Below are 20635 nucleotides of genomic sequence, written 5' to 3' on the forward strand. Positions count from 1 at the left end.
CGCTGAATCATATGATTGGGTGTGGGAGGAAGCGTCTCATCTCTGACGCACATTCCTGGCTGAGGCTTCCTTCGCGGTACCTAGCCCGCCCACCTTGACAGGTCGGTTATGCAACCAATAGCAACAGCGCTTGCTTTGCTTGTGCCTGCCCACTAAGCCCTGCGACCATGTTTGATGAGTGTTTTAGGAGCCCAATTCAATGCACTCATCTATGAGTTGTTAAAATGGTACTTTCAAAAAATCATTAACTTGAACTTTCTAGAGAGCAAATTATTTAAGTACGACGCTCATGTCACCAACCTCTACATATTGTGTAGTTCACTACTACGAATATGACATCTGCCGCGGGCACTATATTAAAAATAAGTGTTGTGCACTAGTGCTTAGGAAGGTGGCTATGGCAGGCGTAACTTGTAGGTGAGCTTTAGCATAATAAAAAGACGAGTATTAAAAGCGTTTAAGTTCTATTATGTGTGAATTTAGCAACCTCGTTCCTATTACAGTTGTGTCAATTTACGACCGTCTAATCCCTATACAAATCGAGAAATACAAGCTACAATGATATTTTATTTTTAGGGACAATTGCTACTAATAAATGCAATCAAGTGTACTGAAACATTTAAAAAATATTTACTTCTGTATTTTAATATCCAGCTGCATGTACTTAGGTACAAACAGTAGTACGTTAATAATGACAATAATCGAAAGTAAACCATTTAATAAGTAGCATCTAGAGCTCTTTCCACTAATGTCAGTAAGATGTTCTATATATTGCATGATTGTTCACATGTTTCCATAAACTGATCCGTTCTTTTCTATTGTCTGTCTTTTATGTCTAGGCAGGCTCGCATTCTGCAGGGTATGCGCTTTGAGTCAGTCGCAGGCGCGCGCCGTGCCGCCTTGGTCGTGGGGTTGCGCGCCGCCTGCGCATGCGCAGGGCTGCTCGGAGGGTGTTGCTGCTGCTGTCAGTTCCGGCTGTTTGTTCGGGAAGCGGATCCGTAGCCCAAACCGAGTACTAGGCCGACGGTACCGGTCCCGACAGCACCCCCACCAGTCGGCCGCAGCCATGGCCCGGGACTACGACCATCTTTTCAAGCTCCTTATCATCGGAGACAGCGGTGAGTGGGGCGGTGGTCTCCGGAAATGAGAGACTTGGGAGGGGACCGGATAAACCAAACACTGGTGGGAGCGGGCAGAGGCCCCGAGTGAGGCGAGTGGCAGTAAGAGACGGCCGTCTTAGGATGGTTAAGGGGATGCATGTTACCCGAGGAAGGTTAGGGGGTGCAAGGAATGGACAGTCTTGCAAACGAGATTGAGCCCGCCAGAGGAGGTGCAACCGGGTCCCAGTGAAGTAAAGAGCAGTAGAGCGTGTTCTGGGTAGAGAAATGATTGAACATTCAGGGTTTAGTTTAATGAAGCCCAGTCTCACGGTAAGGCGGCCGGGGCGGAAGTGCAACCCATGACAACGCAAGGAGAGCCAGAGCGAGAATCCGAGATTGGGGCAGGAAGACTACGGGTGCAGCGCGGGCGCTGATGTTAGTTGACCGTGGTCATGGATGGATACGAAGCTGTTGCGGGGGATGTTAATTGCGTTGGGTATTCGCCACAGGCTCCAGAACTTATTTGTGAACCAGGTGCATTGGACAGCAAGTTACTTAGGTTGCAAGAGGTGTTCGTTATGGCACTTGGGCGAATAATTTACAATAGGCAGTTACGTCGAGTTCTGTTGAGCGTATTGTGGTAAGCTACAGTTGTTTGCATTGGGTTGCACATGGTGCGCCTCTGGGAATATTTGTTGCCGGTCTGCATTGGGCATTTAAAGGGAAAATAGCATTGATTCATTTGTGGGTGATATGCAGTTAGTTTAGGTGTTCCCTGTGACTTATTTGATAGTGATTTACTTTTCGAACCTGCGCGTGGTTTTTTAGCATTACCTTTTATAGGTGGGGTTCATCTGTATTTGACTGTTGCTGAGTTTAATCACCAGAGCCTGTGTGGGATGGAATGACCTATATTTCTTATGTATTAGACAGCTAGGTAGCATTGTTTATGCAGTCACCAGGATTGTATCCTGCATTGGAAATGTCATGTTGTGTTTGTGTACTGGTAGTTGTCATGAGTAGCTTGCAGTAGGCATTTAAATATCGTGGTTGCTGTTTGTGTATTATATTTGAGGCAATTGCATGTTTTTGTTTCCTTGAGCGGTCGTTATAGAGTATGTACCTGTTTGGTGCCAGGGGAGTTCACAGGGACTCGTGTGTAACCTGTAGTGCTTCGTTACATGATATGGTCACCAACTTGTACTAAGTGCAGATAACTGAAGCTTAATCCTCTGCAAAGAACTAACCAGCTGGTCAACCAGATCAGAGGCTGTCTTTCATAACACACTCCACCCTCTCCTCCTCCCTCACTGTTGTCCAGTTAACTTAATGTGGTCAAAGTAATACAGGTTTGGTCACATCAACAAGTCTGTTATGTCAGGTAGAATCCAACAGATCAGTGAAATGTTAGTTCCATATATGTTGACAACTAAATCACTGGCACACAAACTTTCCTAGTCCCCAAATTATTATGACATCACAGTTCCAGAGCAGTGTTTCTTAACCTTTTGACTTATGCAGACACCCACTTAATCATTATTGGAATCTGGGTACCCCCAGTGAGTCAATATTGGAATGTGAGGGCACACGGCCTAAGCAATTTCTGTGATTTGAATCTCAAGACAAAAGCAATAAGAAACAAGCATACATGAAACAAATATTGAAATACACAAATATAGAAAAATTATGAAATTTTAATTTTAACAGGAAGGTTGGAGCATTTCTAAAATTCTTTTTGAAATTTGTAAAAGACAAAGATATCCTAAACGCTGGCAAATCACTTTGTCTACTTTGCTCCTAATGCTTGCTTCCTTTTTGTTGGGGCTTCAGTTGATGCAAACGAATCGTGAAAACAGCGATGCAACACTTTTAAGTGTGCACTCCTTGCGACACTATGTATGTGAGGTATTTACTGTATGGCTCTCCATGTCGCAAGGATTTATAGATAGGTCTTGAATCTTGACGTATCTGTAGGGCCAAAAGTGGCACATTGCTGGGGTGTGTCTGAAAACAGACGCAACTCCATCAATGTGTCCTTTAACGCGGGGCAAGCCCCATGTGAACGGGCCTGCATCACTCCTTACGCCTGCGGTGAAGCAGACGTAAGGATTTGACACAGTGGCGTCCTAGAAGTGGTGTAGTTAAATCTCATAAATTTCACTCTGCCACTACTACGAGCCGTTTTTGCGGGGGAACACACACCCTGCATATATTATACCTGAGGTAGATATAATGTAGCGCTGGGGTTTACAAAGTGACACATCTGCCTAGATGGGTCACTTTGTAAATATTGCGCAGTTTGGTGCATATTTTACGCCGCCGCAGTGTCACAAAAAGTGATGGAACAGCGGTGTAAAGGGCTCATAAATAAGGCCTTTAATTTTTATTCTCCACTTTCAAATTCTTTCCATGTTGATGGTTTTAAAGTGATATATACTTTATCTTAATATTCTTTCCATTTCTAAGCAGTCACAGATTCACTGAGTAGGGATTATGAAACACCAGGCAGCAGTCACTAACCAAGTTTGCAGAATCTGTCTAATTCTTACTCGGTATTGCAGCCTGCTTGGTATGCCGTGTATGGCAAAGAAGACTTGTACCCAACCCATCATTGTGGGGCATCTGATAAGTTGCAATGCAGGAGTAGCAACACTTGTTCTCCTAAACCTCTACATTATTATTGACATCATTGACCCACTCCTGTCTTTCAGAATCATAATTGGTGTGTTTGGTACAGTCTTCAATTGGATAAAACCTTGCTGTCTTATGGAACCCTGACATTTGTTCTTGGCTCTTATTGGTCACTATTCCACCTTTTTAGCTTGCTTAGTGCCGCACAGATCTGCTTCTCAAACCTCATATTTAATTAATACTGCTAAGCTCTTGTTGTCTTGTTTGACACAAGCCTATTATCAGTTTTTCAGTCTTTGAGGAGAGACACATCCCTCTAGAATAACTGCTCAAATAAGATTTAAGGTCTTGCCTGCTACCCCTTGACCATCTAAAATTAGATGTTAGTGAAGAAGGGGATTTGGGTACACGGTTGTATATTATGTCAGTGTGTAGGTGCATGGTTATGAGATGTGGGTATGCTTCAGTCTTGAGACACAGATCATGTGATTCTAGTAGTAGGAGCACTAATGAAACAGTAACATTTATGGTAAGGTGCCATCGGAGCAGTGGAGTATGCTGCCGTAGCACTCTGGACACTTACTTCGAAGAGTTAGAACTGCTGGCATTGATTGCAGAGGCCCTTTCATACAATGCTCAGAGTTGTTGGAGCACTTTGAAACGTCCCTATGTATTTTGAAAGTAGAGCATGTGTGTACACTTTGGAGCAGCTACATTAGATTGTAACAGTGCTAAGATGGCAAACCATGTGTTATTGGAACACGGTGTACACTAGCAAACTATGCATTTCCTGCATCAGAGGGCGAGCTCAGCATTTCACCTGCTCCTCATGTGAAGGAGTGAAATTATCTACTCGAGTGTTTAGGCAGTGGCGAATACATGAGTAGTGGGCAGGTATGAAGGTCTTTTTAGATACCTGCTACGGATTAACAGGCCAGAGCATTTTTCACATTTTGGAAGCACATTATCTTCTTTTTAAAGGTGTAAATATCAAGGCATAAACTGATCTATTTCTCTTTATAATGCCAGTGCCGTTAGTGAATGATAGATTTAATCTACAGACTTTACCCCGAGGTGTCTCTTGGTGCTTAGGCACATTCTTAATTGAAGGAGGGCACAGGGAGGTAAGGCATTATGTGATGGCAGTGGTTAGATTGTGAGAGGTACCCTAGAAAATTGAATGATCTTTAGTGAGATTGGCATTCCAAACTTGTGGGCCTTGTAGGGCTCTTCCAATATTTATGTACTCATTTATTTTTTGTTAGGGCTTTGTCATTTTACAGTCAGCTTTAGCTGTTTTAGGGACCTTTTCTTACCAGTTTTTTTTTTTATAAAGAGACAAAAAATGCGCTTTGGCTCTGTGTCGCATGTGTATTTCTCTCTCACTAAATGGTATTGACTGTTTGAGCCATAATTTCACTTCTCATGATGTACTTCCAATGCATCAGGAACTCATTCACATCTCAAAGACACTGTCTTTGTACATTCCATTCTTGGACATGCATGCATTCTGTGCATATCACCGTTACTACAAAAACCGTTTCCAGTCAGTGGCGTAACACAGGCCCCCACAGCCCACGTGGTGCGGGGGGCTCTCAGCACAGTACTCTGGCCTGACAGCGCCAGATTATATCAGGCGCGAGGGCCCCTCCATGTACCTTGCTGCGGGTCCCCATAAGTTTTGTTGCGCCACTGTTTGCAGTGCAAGCATTACCATCATTACCATGGCATAGCCACACCCATTACCTCTGCCATCTTTACAGCAATCATTCCCAGTACCAGTGTTGCCTTTCACTACCACGGTCACTATTACAACTGTCCCTATTACCATTACAACCACCACTATCATGTGAGTGCTATCAGTAATACAAATTGGAGAAGCCACGATGCCTGGCTTATAAAAGACAAACATCTATTAGCTTTGCCAGTGTTTGTTTTTAATAGCACAGTTTTCTAATCAGCAGTGCTTGAGAACATGTTTACCATTTCAGAAAAATAAATGGACAACAAAACAGTTTACAGTTTGTGTTCCAAAAGATTTGATGTCTCCTCTTTGGGTAGAGAGCTGCCCTGGCAGGGAACAAGATAGGTCTACTAGAAAGCATTAAGTGCTGGGCAATGCTTATCTGAGCTGTATAGCATTTGATCTTTTTCTGAACTTTTTGTGGTCCTATTGTATTATGCAGTCTGTACAAGAGGTGTTTTGTGAGTGCAGCTCCTCATTCTCAGGCGGTTGCATTTAAGCGTTTTGAGCATTAGTGTTGTACCTAAAACCACAGATCTTATGAGTATGTACGAAGACACAATTTAATGCACATTTTTTGAACTTCTGCCAAATAAGAGTTTGTAGGTGGAGCATGCCTGATTTCCTTTAGCAACAGGCCAAAGTAGGTGCAAGGCTCTGTAGCGTGGAAGCTTTGAAGATTTTGTTTTTATTTTGGTTAGACAGTTGCAGTTGGCTATGCTTTGTTGAAAACTGTCCAGGAACAGCTGATCTCCATCTCGGTTTGGAAAACTGGTTTGAATGTGTTCATTTAAAAATTAACTTTTCCCATTACACTATTAATTTGGACAGTGCCAGACAGTAGTGGATCATCTTACTCCCATGTTGCAATACATGGAGATTCTTGTTCCTAGTTTGAGCAGCCAGAGGAAGATGTACTGGTCAGGGCCCAGTGTTGTAACTAGCAATATATCTCTTTTTTGCTTCCCTTTGGGCAGTCAAGTTTCCATGTATACAACAGTGCATTTAGTTGCTTGGCTAAATTGAAGGAAGCGTTGCATGTCACCAGCACATATTTTGAAAGCATGATATGACTTTGTCCCTCTCCCTGCATTTCTACATCAGCTCTCGGTCTACCGCACCACTTTCTACCTTGCATCCCTCTCTACATCACACTGTGTGTACCAAACCACTCCTCTCTAAATGTCATTGTTCCTATCTCCAGCTTTCTCTACCTCACCCTAAAACAATACCCCTATCCCTACCCACCACTACTTCTTTCCAACTGTCTGTATTTTTCTTTTTGGCTAGCTTACATTTCTCTTTGCCTAATGCCTCTCCCGAACACACCTATCTCTCGCTACTTCATCTCTATCATTACCACCCTTTGAGGGTTGAAATGTTCTCCCTGTTGAAAGAACGGTCTGCGTTCTTCAGGTATTTTGAGCGGGCGAATGAAATGTTTGAGCTTAACTTGAATATCGATTTTTTTATTTTTATGTCCAAGTCCACTCTCAAGTTTCTTATGAAGGGCTCACTGTCCAAAATTAGCTTGGCCAGAGATACTTCCCTAAGCCAGTCAAATCTGCATAATCAGATGGTGTGTGAGAGCGATCTGGGGGATACAGCTCAGCTTTATTTGGTATGGAATTTGCTCAATTGGATCAGAAGGTTGATCCTATTGCTGAGATTAAATTTGCTCCCACTACATGTGATTCCGCGTATTTGGGCCAAAGCCTTGAAAAAGTGCAGAAGATGCAAGCTCTGAGAGCTGAGCTATATATTCAGGATCTTAACCACGCATTGTTTGTTTGCCCTGTGTTACAGGATGTTCAACGTTGTTTTTTAAGGCCTATGTTTATTAAACTTAACGTCCTTTCTGTTTTGGAGGCCTGTAAATTTATTCTGTCTGAATTAAATGATTTGTAATTTTTTACCAATTTGTTAAAATACTTTTTGAACATTTATTAGGGATTCAGTTGCAATCTGATCTGACACTTTAATATTTTCAATCTGTGTATGTATGTTGCTATCTCTTAAGGTTGTATTTATAAGATTGGTTTATGCATTATTTGTATTTTGCTTTTTGCTCCTTGCACAGTCTTTTTACAAAGGTTTGAATATGTAGTAATTAAACAAGCACTTTATTTGCCTTTTCTGCTTCTCTAGTGTTTGGAAATAAGTAAGCATAAATTGCCTTTAATGCGACGTGAATTTAAACATAATGCTTTATGGTGATATGCACATTGTCATTTTATAAAGGATAGTTATTGTTGTATGCTGCTATTTGTTTAAGGCTATATTTATGAGACCGTTTTACGCATTATTTGCACTTTGCATATTGCACCGTTCACGTCACGCTTTATAAAGGTTTAAAAATGTAGTTATTGAATAAGTTCATATATGCCTTATTTGCTTCTCTAGTGTTTGGATTATGTGAGTATAACGTTCTTTTAATGTGTTGTGAAAGTATAGTTATTGTTGTCGTTCTATGTTGGATGCAACTAATTTTAGGTCTAACATTCTTCTAATTGTGGATGTGACTGTGTCGAGTACAACTGTTGTATCTGTTCTATATTATGCTGACCTCCATAGGAGTTCCGTCTCATGATAAAGTGAAATTGGCCCTGAGTCAGAGCTTATTTCTTCAAGACGCAGGGAAACTTCAGACTTGGGGGGGTCCAATTAACATTTAACTCATTACGAATTTTCATTGTTGCAGTCCGTATTTAGCTAGCCTGCTTTCCTGCTGCTGTGCAGCTCACACTTTGTGTGAGGGACGCTTGCATTGTTAGTCTTTGCTCTCCATCCTCTGAGGGAAGTTTGCTCTGCGGCTGTACCTGCTGTTTGTGCGAGGAGAGAGAGCCTGCAGTGCTTCCCCACATTATTATATCTCAGCCAAGCATGTATGGCTTTCTTTCTGTAATGCAGCTGTAGTGCTTGCTAACAGATACCTATGCCGCAGAGGCCGTTTGCATTTGAGGGTCGTTTATGATATTGCTGCTCTAACTGATACTGCCTTTGTACGGGAATTACTTTTGCACAGCTGCTACGCACGTTGCACTTCTTCTGTTAATGTATATGTGTAACTGCTGTGTCCTGTGTGTGTTCAGCTTGTGTTGCTGCTGTGCGAGAGAACCTTGCAGTTCTCCCTGTGGTGTGCGCAAAGGGAATATTAAAATACTTGAATGGGAATTTGTTTGAAGATTGAATCAGCGGCGAGGAGGTCAAAATAACAACCCTCTAGCGGGACAACAAGTGTTTTGAAAGGAGCCCGAGTAAATTACTGCCTTCCTGACACTTATTCTCAGATTGAATTGCGCATTGTAAATAAATAAACATAAACATTACATTGGCTACAGACACACTTTATGCATTTTGTGAAAAAGTTAATAACTTGGTAAAATGATGTTTTCAACCATACATTATGGTGTAGTTAAATGACCCTGTGCATGCTGTTAGATAAGTAGTACCATTGTTTGATTCTATGGTGATTATTTATGCTTACATGTAGAATGTTTTATGTAGAGATCTATGTACTTTACTTTAGAGCACAAATGTGTGTCACCACTGCTGAGCTTTAGTTAAAAGTGATCTGGAAAATTCCAATTCAGTTTCCAGGCTTTGCCTGAGAGAATCTGAGAAAGTTGTGGGTCATTTACACCGTCAAGCTTTACTGCAGATAATCCGGTTCTCTGCTTAAGTAAGCATTGTGTGTGGCACTAATAACTCTCCTGGCTTTAGGTAGCTGCTCAAATGAAGTTTAGAGTGCTTTTAAGTCTTAATTTTATATGATCCTACCACTGCATGTTTAGACTCATTCGGCTTCCTTGATTCAAACACCGTTGAAACAAGTCTGTGATTAAGTATTTTAAGATCCCAGTGTAAATTGTTACAGTGGTCTATTTAATCAGTTGCTCGAGCTTTGTCCTCAACTAAGTCTGGGAAGCTTTCCTGGAGTCTTTGACTGCCACATTGACCCAGAGGACCAAAGAAGACTCCAGAAATCAATTGAACTGCTATATACATAATATTCTGTGCAGGGAAGGTGTAACTCTTCTAGACCGCCATGGCACAAAAATGATAATATGGATGAACTCTGGTGCTCCCACAATCCATATTTCTGCCTTGACTCCTTTCAGGTAAATTAAGTTTTCATTCACAAAAGTATATAGTCCAGGCTGGTGGACATGCTGCCTTGTTTACAAATTGTTTTGTTGTTGTAAATTTTACTAAAAGTGCATATGAGTCTTGCAAGCTTACATTGAGGTTCCAGTGGTACTTCTCTAATGAGCAGCTGGACTGAAAATGAAAAATGATCTGATTGTATTTCAAATATAATACACATAAAGGAACTCTTCATCATCAATTTACTTTATTTGACCTTAGACAATAAGATCATAAAAGTACAAAAGATCATAAAATACAAGTTCAGAAATATATTACATTTCCACCCCATTTAAATGGATAAATCTAGATAGAAACCATGTAAAAACTGGGGCTAAAAACGCTCTGTTAAAACATACTAAATTCATCCAGTATATCATACAATGTGCAAAACAGTGCCAAAATCAATTAAAGTGCAGACTATAGGCCAACCATTCTCCTATTTGGTAAGACCAGGCATAGATGGGATGCAAGAGAAAAATTTACTTAAGGGTCAGGAAGCGTTTGGAGAAAAGACAGAGCTGGGCGACATTGTACAAAGTTATATTTCTGGAATAAGGGACGGATATACTTTTTGCGTTCATATACATAAAATTTACAGAAAAATATAAATGTAGGTTAGATTGAGGGGAGGTACCATTACAAGGACAAAGTGGCTGTTCATTAATTGAATAAACTCCCCAGGAAAACCCAGCATGCACGCGATGAGATTTAATCTAAATCGCACCAATACATATCTGTTGCGGATGTTTGTCACAAAAGCCAGGTATGAATTTGCTTTATCTGGGGATTGGGGCGGGGGGGGGGGGTGAGGAGGGGGGGTCCCAGATATAATAATACCATGGTTTTATCACGGTTATGTGCATGTCTTTCATTTTCCCTATACATTTTGGAGCAAGATTTAATTTCAGCTTTGGGAATTTTTTGGCAGTTGAGTGGGATTATACAGAGATTCAAAGCCCTATGTCGACAATGTTTTTTTTTTATTACACATATGGAGTCATGGTACCTTATGCGCCTGTTCGAGGGTTAGACAATCCCTACTAATATTTTGGGTTTGTCCCACCGTGTCCATCTGCCAAATTGAATGCCAAAGTAAAACCGGGGCAACGAATATTAGATCTGAGATATATATGGGACATTCAACTCTTGATGCATAGTATAATTCAGACACCTTTTAGGGAGGGATAGTAATTTTTAAAAAAAGCCATATTCTTTCTGTTGTAATACATCAGCCTTTGTTATTCCTCAAATCCCTGCTCCATATGTGGCTGATGCAATGGCTTTAGCAGAGTACATCTTTTTAATTGGTTCCAATGGCTTAGTACCCAATCTGTTAATGAAGGAAAATATGTCCATAATGCTATTTTCTAGTGCGTTACATCTAGTCACTATCCTATTTGGCCATGTTCCCAAACTATTAAAAAGTACACCCAGATATAACAAGCATTGGCATAGCCAATAGGTCTCGCATTTGGGACCTTATAAGTGTTTAGGAATGCAACAGTTGCATAACTAAATACTTATAAGGTCCCAAAAGCGAGACCTTTTGGCTATGCCAAGCGGCCGCAAAAGTGATCGCGATCAAACATCAAAGCGGCCGTGCGGCCGCAAAAGTAATCGCTGTAAAGCGCGGCGCGCACGCACATGCACTGTAGCTCTAGGCTGGCCTGGTAGCACTCCCCGTGAAGCGACACAAAAGGAGGGTGTTCTTTTTGGTTGTTTCCCCACCATTAAGATATGTTTTCGATTCATTAAGCTGGAGATCCAATGAAGCCATAAAGGACACATAATTATTAATTAGCTTTTGCAGAGCTTAGCCAGTCCTGGCTATCAACACGGCATCATCAGCATATAGCAAAATGGGGATCTGTTTATTATTTACCATGGGGACTTCCATTACAGAGTGATCCACTGCTGATTCTATGCTGTTGGTATAGAGTGAAAACAGAAAGGGGGCTAGCACGCACCCCTGCCTGATGCTCCTGAGAATAGGTAAAGATCCAGTACATTCACCCTGACTACCAAATCTAACTCATGCAGAAGACTTGAAGTATAATTGACGAATGAAAGACATTATAGTTTTATCTCCCCCCCCCCCCAATGTCTTTCAGGATACTCCATAGTTTGCTATGTGAGACAGAATCGAAAGCCACTGAGAGATCCATAAACGCCGTAAAAATATTTCCTTCTTTAATTTGAGTATACTTGGCTGTGATTATATTCAAATTTAAACACTGATCCAAAGTCCCCATCCGTTTTTTAAAACCATATTGCACCGGTATTAGTATATTTTTGTCAGTAGCCCAATCCTCCAGTCTGTTTAATAGCAGACGGCCCATTAATTTGTGTTACATCCAGAAGTGAAATGGGCCTATAGTTTTTGGGCAATGACTTATCCCCTTTCTTATGTATTGGCACAATAATTGTCTTTTTCCATGAGGTGGGGGACCCACTATAGCAATTGCATTAATATGTTTGTCAAGAACAGGATCCAGAGATCCGGATTATGAAAAAAGAAATCGATCGGGCCCCATCCAGGCCTAGGGCTTTGGTGCTACTGGATTGCATCAGACCTAATTTTACCTCGGCTATAGAGACGACAGTGGTACACATGTCATTAGTTAGAACGTCCTCAGTTAAATTTTCCCTATTTGCAGCTGACCCAAATATATTTGTATAGTGATCCACCCAAGCATCCTCTCCCACATGGACATCTAAAGAGGGTCCTGTGTCTTGGTTCAGGAATGGGGTGTTAACTATAGCCCAAAATGCTTTGGAATCTTTTGAGAATGCGGCAAGTTGTAGTTTATGCCAAGCATCCTCCTTCAAGGCTTTAAGTCTACCCCGCCTACATTCCTTATGTTGGGTGCAGAGATCGGTGACCAGTTCTTTGTCTCTGGGCTTTTCTTTTAATGCTTTGTGTAGATTACTGAGAGCCTTGGTGTAAGCAGCATCAAACCAGTGTGGAGTCATGGTTTGCTGCTTCCTCTTGCGGGATCGTAACTTTGCTTTCCACGACATTCAGCAATGAAACAAATGCCTGCACTATATTCAGTGGTTCACTATGCAAGTCTAGGCAGGTTAATATTTCCCGCTGGGTGCACTCAATTATATTTGGTAATAATACAACTTTGTTTCTTTGCCCATTTAAGGACTATCCCGTTCCTTCTTGCTATTGTTGGCACTGGGATTCTCCAATCAGACAAGTTAAAGGAACCGTTCCAATGAATTTGGAAAGTGCAACATGGTCGCTAAAATCTGTGACGAGGGTTTCTATCCGATTACAAAATATCTTTACCCGCAGTGCGGCCAACAGGTGATCTATCATAGTACCATATATAGTGTCCCCAAACGTTTTTACCAAGGTGCCTGTAGACTCATCAGTTGGGTTAAGTATTACCAAGTTTCTCGTAATCAAAAGCCTGTTCAATGTATCCCCATATGGGGTGTGTGAAAAATGCAGCGGTACTACACCTCTTTTATTGATCAACCCACATAAAGGTATTGCTATCCTGGGGCAGCTATGAGTGTGAAAATTACCCAGCCAGGCTATTTTCAGGGGATTATGATAAGTAGTTATTGTCCTGTCAATTGCACACTCTGAGTCAATTACCTGGGACATATTGCCCTCAAAGTTATTTTTGTAAAAGTTAATTAGGAGCATGTCCTCTACTCCGAGGCCACCACACACTATGAGATGGTAATAAGAGGACTGTTCATCAGTCTTAAAATATTTTACAGATCGTGTTTCTAATCCAGGTCAGTAATGCTCCTCTCCCTCTACCTGACAGAGGGAATTGCAGGAGTTTGAATTGTACAAAATGTGTCAATATGGACGGTATCAACTTCCCATGTTTCTTGCAGGCTAACTAGATCATATTGTTCAGTGATCCTGGTCCAATCGTCATTGTTCCGCTTAGATCTGAGCCCCGCTATATTCCAGCTTACTGATTTTGCCATGTCTTTTCTCAGATCCAGGGGATGGTTAACTATTAAAGAATCTCCCCCGTGCTGACACTGACTGTGCTGTATATGCTGGGTCTCCCAACTGTCCTTCAGTCAATCACAAGTTTCAAGCCCCTCCAGGGCAGCGAATTTATTGACCAGTAGAATAGCCACTATGTGATTCCCTCTTTAAGGGATGGCTAAAGGAGGGGGAGGGAGACCGAGATTATTATCCAGCCCTCTACCTGGAAACTTAGGTCCATGAGGTCTATAGAAGAACCCCAATGATAAGGCATAAATTTGCGTTGACGCTATGGGGGAATAGGGGAGCATATCCAAAAGATGTTTCACAAGACGTTGGTTATTGAAGTTAATTACTATGCAGTCCCCCCTCGACTGATTTTGGGGAATAGCCCAACCATTGAACTCTTCTAGCCATGATAATATGATTTAGAATGTTGGAACAGTCATAGGTGTCAATATACTTAGACATCCAGTGTAGGGATTTATTCATCAGTTGATGTGTGGATTCTAACTGCGCATGTTGCAATTGCGGGGTGTTTACTAAAATAATGACGAATGGACATGCAGCTGGAGGGAGGTTCAAGTTAGGGTTGTTCTATTGTGAGTAGCCTCCCCACCCCTCCCCTAACATGTCCGGTCTTGCTCTAGATATATCTGTGGCACTGGGTGTGTGTGTAGCCTGCCGATTCTGAGGGGCTTCATAGTTGGAAAAGCCTGCCTGGTTTGTTAAAGTAGCATTCCAATGGCCACTACGCGTATTATTAGAGCTAGGTATTGCTGAGTTAGTTGTATTACTCGCAACCAATGGTTCAACCCGTCTGGGCATACTAGTAGTGCTAAAACCCATCCCTGTGCCTACTTCCCTGTTGCCCTGTGTTTGACATGGAGCCAATGAGCACTCAGCCCTAACCGCAGGTTGTGGGTTGGCAGGAGGGGTATCTTTACATTGACATTTACAATTGTCAACCCACGAAACCTCTGTAAGCCTAGTAGTACTTTCGGGTATGCTGCCTTGCGTGTTAATCACAGCTAGGCTTGCCTCGATTCGCTTTAAACTCTACATTAAGGGCAGTAGAAGGCGGGAAACAGTTTGTTCCAACTCTTGGGTGGTTCTCACAGACTCCGATGTAGTCATTAAAGGAAGTTCCTTTCCCACCCTAACGCCAATGGTCGTTTTGGCCAGTCTTTGGAGCCTGCCACACCAATTATTCTTTTTTTGTATTTTTTTTTTGACCGGTGGTTCCTCGGGTGTCTCTCGATTTACCTGTGCTACTAAGTGGAAGTTGGGGGTCCATTATCGTAACAGCAATTGGGCCGGTCGAATTGACAACTGTTCTGGGCGACAAGACATCATTACGAGGTACTTGTAGAGTCAGTGAGCTCACCTCTCCTCCAGACATCCTTCCTTCTGCCCTCTCTATCTGTTGTATTGACCGTACAAATCTAAGATACAGTCCAAGGGTTCCCCCTTTTTTTTTTTTTTTTTTTTTTTTTTTTAAATCGGACATTGACATTTTTTTTTCTCTAAATCAAGTCTTCTACTCTGCGCTCTCTGTCTCATGTACTGATAAGAAAATATAGCCATGCCATGGTATTTTGTTTCTCGAAAATGCATAAACGCCACTGAAATTGTTATGCTGTGGTCTTGGCGTTTTCCACATAAGTATTAATTTGCCTCATCATTTGCTGCATATTCTGCAGATTTTACCAAAAATAAAATTCGTTTCTAGCTCTAACGGATTAATAAGTACTAAAAATGCAGCGACATGATATGCAGTGCAGTGAAAGACCTTTTGCAAAGGTTGACTGCGTACCTTTCTATTGCTTGTTGCTTTATTTGATTGTTAAACTAGTAATGAGATGAAACCTATTCCCACACAATGTTAAGTGTACAAATGACAAAACAATGAAGTAACACTATCGAAGAATGTGTTGCATTACGCTGCATAGATAATTAGTCAAAGCTGCTGTATAATTTGGTCTTCCCCTGCAGCTTAATTCCAGTGGCCCTGCCTGTACCTCAGGGCATGATCACATTTACATCTGGACACACAATTTAAGGTCTTGCCTACCAGCAGCTTTTAGCTGTATAGTTGCTAAAGTCCGCTTGTGGGGCATACTAGAACTTACAGTGGACTTCTGGAGAGCTCATTGCTTATCATAAGTTGAATCCCTTACATTATTAGGTATCTTTCCTTCTTATGTTTGATCCTTCTCGAGCATAGCTTCTCTACCGCCCTATTGATTGGATTGTTTGTATCTCTTCACAGTTCACATTCGGGGAACTACTTTTTCTTTAGCACTCCATGATTTTTTTTTTTTCTTTTCTCTTGTGCTGCTACCCCCCCACCCCCCCAATGTCACCCATACCCTGCATGCTTCGTTTTGCTTCCTGCTCAGCCACATGATGATGCAGGCATACGCCGACACTCCTGGCTGCCATCATTGCCAATAGTTCAAAAGAGGAAACCTGTTGGTTTTCCAATGCTTATTTTTCTAATGTGAGTTAATGGTTGCCTTATTGATTACTTAGTATTGAGAGCTTTCACTAGTAGTTACTGTGCAGTATCTGGTCAGGGAAGTTTGAACTGCTGCTGTATAACCTCTGACTGTTCTTTAAGCAGAGTTCTTCCTGATGCCGCTCGTGCTCCTTTTTGGTTCTGCCGATGTGGCGCATTTTTAGTGCATCCTGAGAAACTCCACCACTATGCAAACGTCTTTATGATTGGGTTTCTCTTGTATATTTTATGTGGTGGACGATTGGTCAGTCGTTTTGAGTAAGTCTTTGCTTATGCATGTAGAGTTTTCATAAGAGGATCCCATAATGTTTAATTCCTATCACGTGTATTATCCAAATTTGATGCTCTGTTGTCACCCTCTTGTTCACTATGAATATGGATTTACTTTTCAGATTTGTGAGAATTTATTTTTCGACAGTAATGTTTGCTCTGTGGATCCTTTCAAATCCGTATTGCTCATAACATTTTTAGGTCTCGCCTGCGAACGCAGCGCGAAGCGCTGCTCGCAAGCGAGATCTATTGTTGCTGACTTGCCTCGGAAGTGGGACAGGAGATGTGCACGCGCAGGCTTTTGGCGGATTTGAGTTGGTGTACGCGCCTATAGCCACGCGGTGTGCACATCTCCTGTCCCGCTTCCCTCGCAAGCCAGCTTGCAGTTTCACTTTCGTCAACACGCGCGTCCTAGGCAGCCTCATGCTATTTAATATTTTTTTTTAAATGCGCAAGCGCGCTCCAAGCACTTACCGTCTCTTGTTGGGACTCTGCGCTGCTCCTCTGCTTTTCCTGCCGGTCACTGCAGCAACACGCGGGGCTCTGTTTTGCTCACAGGAGCCCCGCCTGAAATCCTGCTTTGTCCACACCATTCACGAAGGCGGGGTGGGCTCCCGCCGGACTTCCTGTATTGTTTGGCGGCCCCCTCCCTGGGCCGCACGAGCCGCGCAGCACTCATTAAAAGTCCGGCGGTGTTGAAGTCCTCACACGCCGCTACTGGGCACGAGCTGCAGAACACGCAAAAATTACATGTACCGCGCATGCGCGGGCAGCCCTCGCAGGTCTTCTCCCCGGCCCGGATGTGGAACTGCTTTCTCTTTGGCTTCCTCGACTTCAATTCATTAAATCCCGGTCGCGTGCGTGCAGGTTTGTCTGTGGTTAAAGAGAGCGAGGGAGGACGCGCTGCTGTCATGGCATTACAAAGGGGTACGTGCTTTGAATAACTTGTTTTCCTTGCATTCTTGTGTTTAATTTTTTTCGACCCTCACAGCCGGAAGAATGTGGTGTCAGCAGGTCGGGGGTGGGGACATAGCATGTTCCAAGCTGTGGATCCTTCGAGTTTTTATATTGCCTGTGACTCCCAAGCCAAGAGAACCTTTCAATATCGGGTCAGAAGGGCAGAATATTTTATATCATCATTGAAGGCATGATCCGGGGTGCGCAGGAGTGTAAGCAGGACAGAGCATAGACAATGAACCGCAGGGCCCACCCTTGACTGCATATGCTCACCTCTGTGGCACTGTGGTCCGAACTGCCTGACGTTCCCCTCTGCTGCCCTCACCGCATGCACGAGGTGCCTTGAGTTTAAACTTTAAAACTGCTTCCCTTTAAAATGCAAAGCGAGTCCTCGCGGATGTTTCTATTGCTGGGGGCAAAATAAAATACGGCGGCCTCCCCGAGCATGAGTCAACAGCACGTTGCGAGCTCTGCATAAAGAGTGGCAGGAAATCCATGCTCCGGGTCCCAAGAGCTGATTTGCTTTCTACACACAACATAGCAGGGCAGGGCCTCCAGCTTGTACGTGCAGACCCAAAGCTATGCCGAATCCCGTCTGATTTGCTTCTAAAGACCCGAGGGCAGGCAGCAAGCCTGTTGCTTTCAGTTATGCATAGAAAGTGCTTATAAACAGTAAATCAGCATAATGCCGGGCAATTTACTTCAAACTTGATAACATATGGTACTGTGTATTGAGGTGTGCCCGGTGCTCGCAGGGTCCAGTCGCATCAGACAGACCTTCAGTCAGTCCTGTCTTTTTAGTCAACAGACCGTTATGATTTAAGGCACATATGCATGGACACTGGCGAAGGATGACCAAATTATGTGTCAGGGTTAAATAAATTATGTGGCAAGGAAAAATAAATTATGTGGTGTAATGTGGTACATTTTACTTGATTATTGTGTCTTTTAATAGCCGTTAACACAATCTGAGCAAAGTTTTCATCTCATTATTACCAGTTTAACACACAAATGCAACAATGAGCAACACAAAGGTGACCAGTCAACCTCTGTCTTGAGCCTTCCACTCCGTGGCACCATGCGTTGCCGAGTTTTTAATAACTCTTGATCCATTTGAGGTAGAAACAGATTTTCTTTAGTTAAAATGTGCAAATTATGAAGCAGCTGATGGATAAGGTGGCAAATGCAGCAAATACATAAATTTGAGGAAAACACCAAGGTTACAAAATCGCATAAGATACGTAAAGTAGTATGAGGATATATATGTAGAAGGTAGTGAGTCGTAGCATGGGAGCCTCAAGAGAGGTCTGCTGTGGTTGGTTCTCTCCAAATGACAGAGTCCTCATCCAAGGTGATTTAAGCGTAACACCCCAGGGCAGTTTCTTGCTGTTCTGAGAACTGAACTGGACTTTCTATGTTGCCAATGAAAACGGAACTGGGCATGTCCACTACCTTTAATCTCAAGAGCCTTCAGTATGTTGTAGTTGGGGCTCTGGTCAACTGGAAATGGGATGGGCAAGCAACCCTCCCCCCCGCATATCTGCTACACACGCTGCATAACATCATAACTGTGCTGTACGCAGCACACTGCTGCACGCCTCACACTGCTGCACGCCTCACACTGCTGCACGCCTCACACTCCTGCACGCCTCACACTGCTGCACGTCTCACACTGCTGCACGTCTCACACTGCTGCACGTCTCACACTGCTGCACGTCTCACACTGCTGCACGTCTCACACTGCTGCACGTCTCACACTGCTGCACGTCTCACACTGCTGCACGCCGCACACTGCTGCACTCCACACACTGCTTTTATGCGAGTTTATGCTACTGACATTGTAAATGACAATGCCTTTTATTTGTTTTAAAACCTAAACATAAATAAAAGGCATTGTAATTTTACAATGCCAATAGCTCAAACTCTTATAAATGCGAGACTTATTGCATTGCAAATGCTTGTTTTCTTTTATATTGAGCATAGGTTTCACGTGTGACACGGCACTATTTGTACCCAGATTAACTCATTTACAAGACTTTAATGTCATAACAACCGTAAAACCCTGTGGTTATGACAATTTCTGATTTACATGTTTACATATTTACATGTTTATCAAGTGTTCGTATTCTGTAGTTTTGCCAATATACTTTGTTTCTGGTGTAACTCGTGATAGTTTGAAACTTATAGCTCGTATTTTGGTCTTCAGGGAGACTGACTGAGCTCATAATATTTCTCATCTAAGTAGCTCATAGCCCGCCCTGAGCGCGTGACATTCATCTTGTGCGTGAGGATGATTAGGTTGTGTGTGAATGGTATTTTACTAAAGCGGATGTGAGAAAACCAAGGTATCAATAATGCCACATTGTGATTCTGCATCTAAACTACTTTTGGTGTGGGATGTGTATTGATCTGCTGGCAGAGGTGAAGCACAGATTAAATAGCATTTATATGTGCAAAGCTCATTTATAACAAGAAGGGAAGAATTTTAATTCTGATATTTGAGTACTTGCCTTTTCTGGTTTAGTCTTTTAGGGGTAATTTTGCTGGTAGTGTTTGTCTCTAGTGACATTTGCAGCTCGAGTCGGGAAACATTTTGCGCACGTTTTTTCATACATGCACGAAATGTTAGCTCTTCGTGTATGACAGATCCTTTTCATAACTCAAGATCTGCAGAATTTTATGGTAGCAGATGAACATTAAAAACTCGCAGATTCCTTAAGTAGGACAGATTTTCTGTGTTCTTAAGGTTACACAATGGCACCTGGTGCTATAAGGAGAAAGACAACAGAAAAACATTAATAATTTGGTGAATACACTTAATGTTACAACCTTGTGGCCCTTTCCCAGCATTTCCAATTATTTTTCTTACCAAATTTGCACAGTTTAGTAGAAAATGTGTTGGAGTATGTGCACAATCAGGTTGGAAAATTCTGTACAACCTCCGTATTTTCAGATTACAGAGTTTTTGCTCCGTAGAAAATGTCCGTCGCCTACCTGAAGCTCAGCACAAACATGACAGAATTCCTGTTATTCATCCACTCTTATTCTTCTAGCAAGACAGTGGAAAGGGGGACAGCCAAACATGGACAGCCAGTTTGGGCTGATACCCTGTAATGGTAAAGCGATGATAACTGTATGTATAAAAAAAAAAGTAATAAAATACTTTGAAAATAAAACAAATTAGAAAAAGTACAATACTAGCACACTGACTGAAATAGTTTGTTTGATAAATAAAATCCTTACCATAGTTATAAAAATCGTGATTAACTTTTTACGCATCGCATTTATATATTAAT

At 42.2% G+C, this 20635-nt stretch overlaps 1 protein-coding gene across 1 annotated transcript in view; it reads left to right on the forward strand.

The window, feature by feature from the left end:
• The first annotated feature begins 852 nt into the window (after positions 1-852).
• The window catches only part of RAB35 (RAB35, member RAS oncogene family), a 161184-nt gene continuing 141401 nt past the window's right edge, over positions 853-20635 (forward strand). Inside the window, exon 1 of the mRNA XM_085636254.1 lies at positions 853-1118. Coding sequence (XP_085492380.1) covers positions 1067-1118 — 52 coding nt within the window. The 5' untranslated portion in view covers positions 853-1066. The remainder of the gene's footprint in view (positions 1119-20635) is intronic.

Source organism: Triturus cristatus, chromosome 11 (assembly GCF_964204655.1).
Source record: "Triturus cristatus chromosome 11, aTriCri1.1, whole genome shotgun sequence".
In the NCBI taxonomy this organism is placed as follows: domain Eukaryota; kingdom Metazoa; phylum Chordata; class Amphibia; order Caudata; family Salamandridae; genus Triturus; species Triturus cristatus.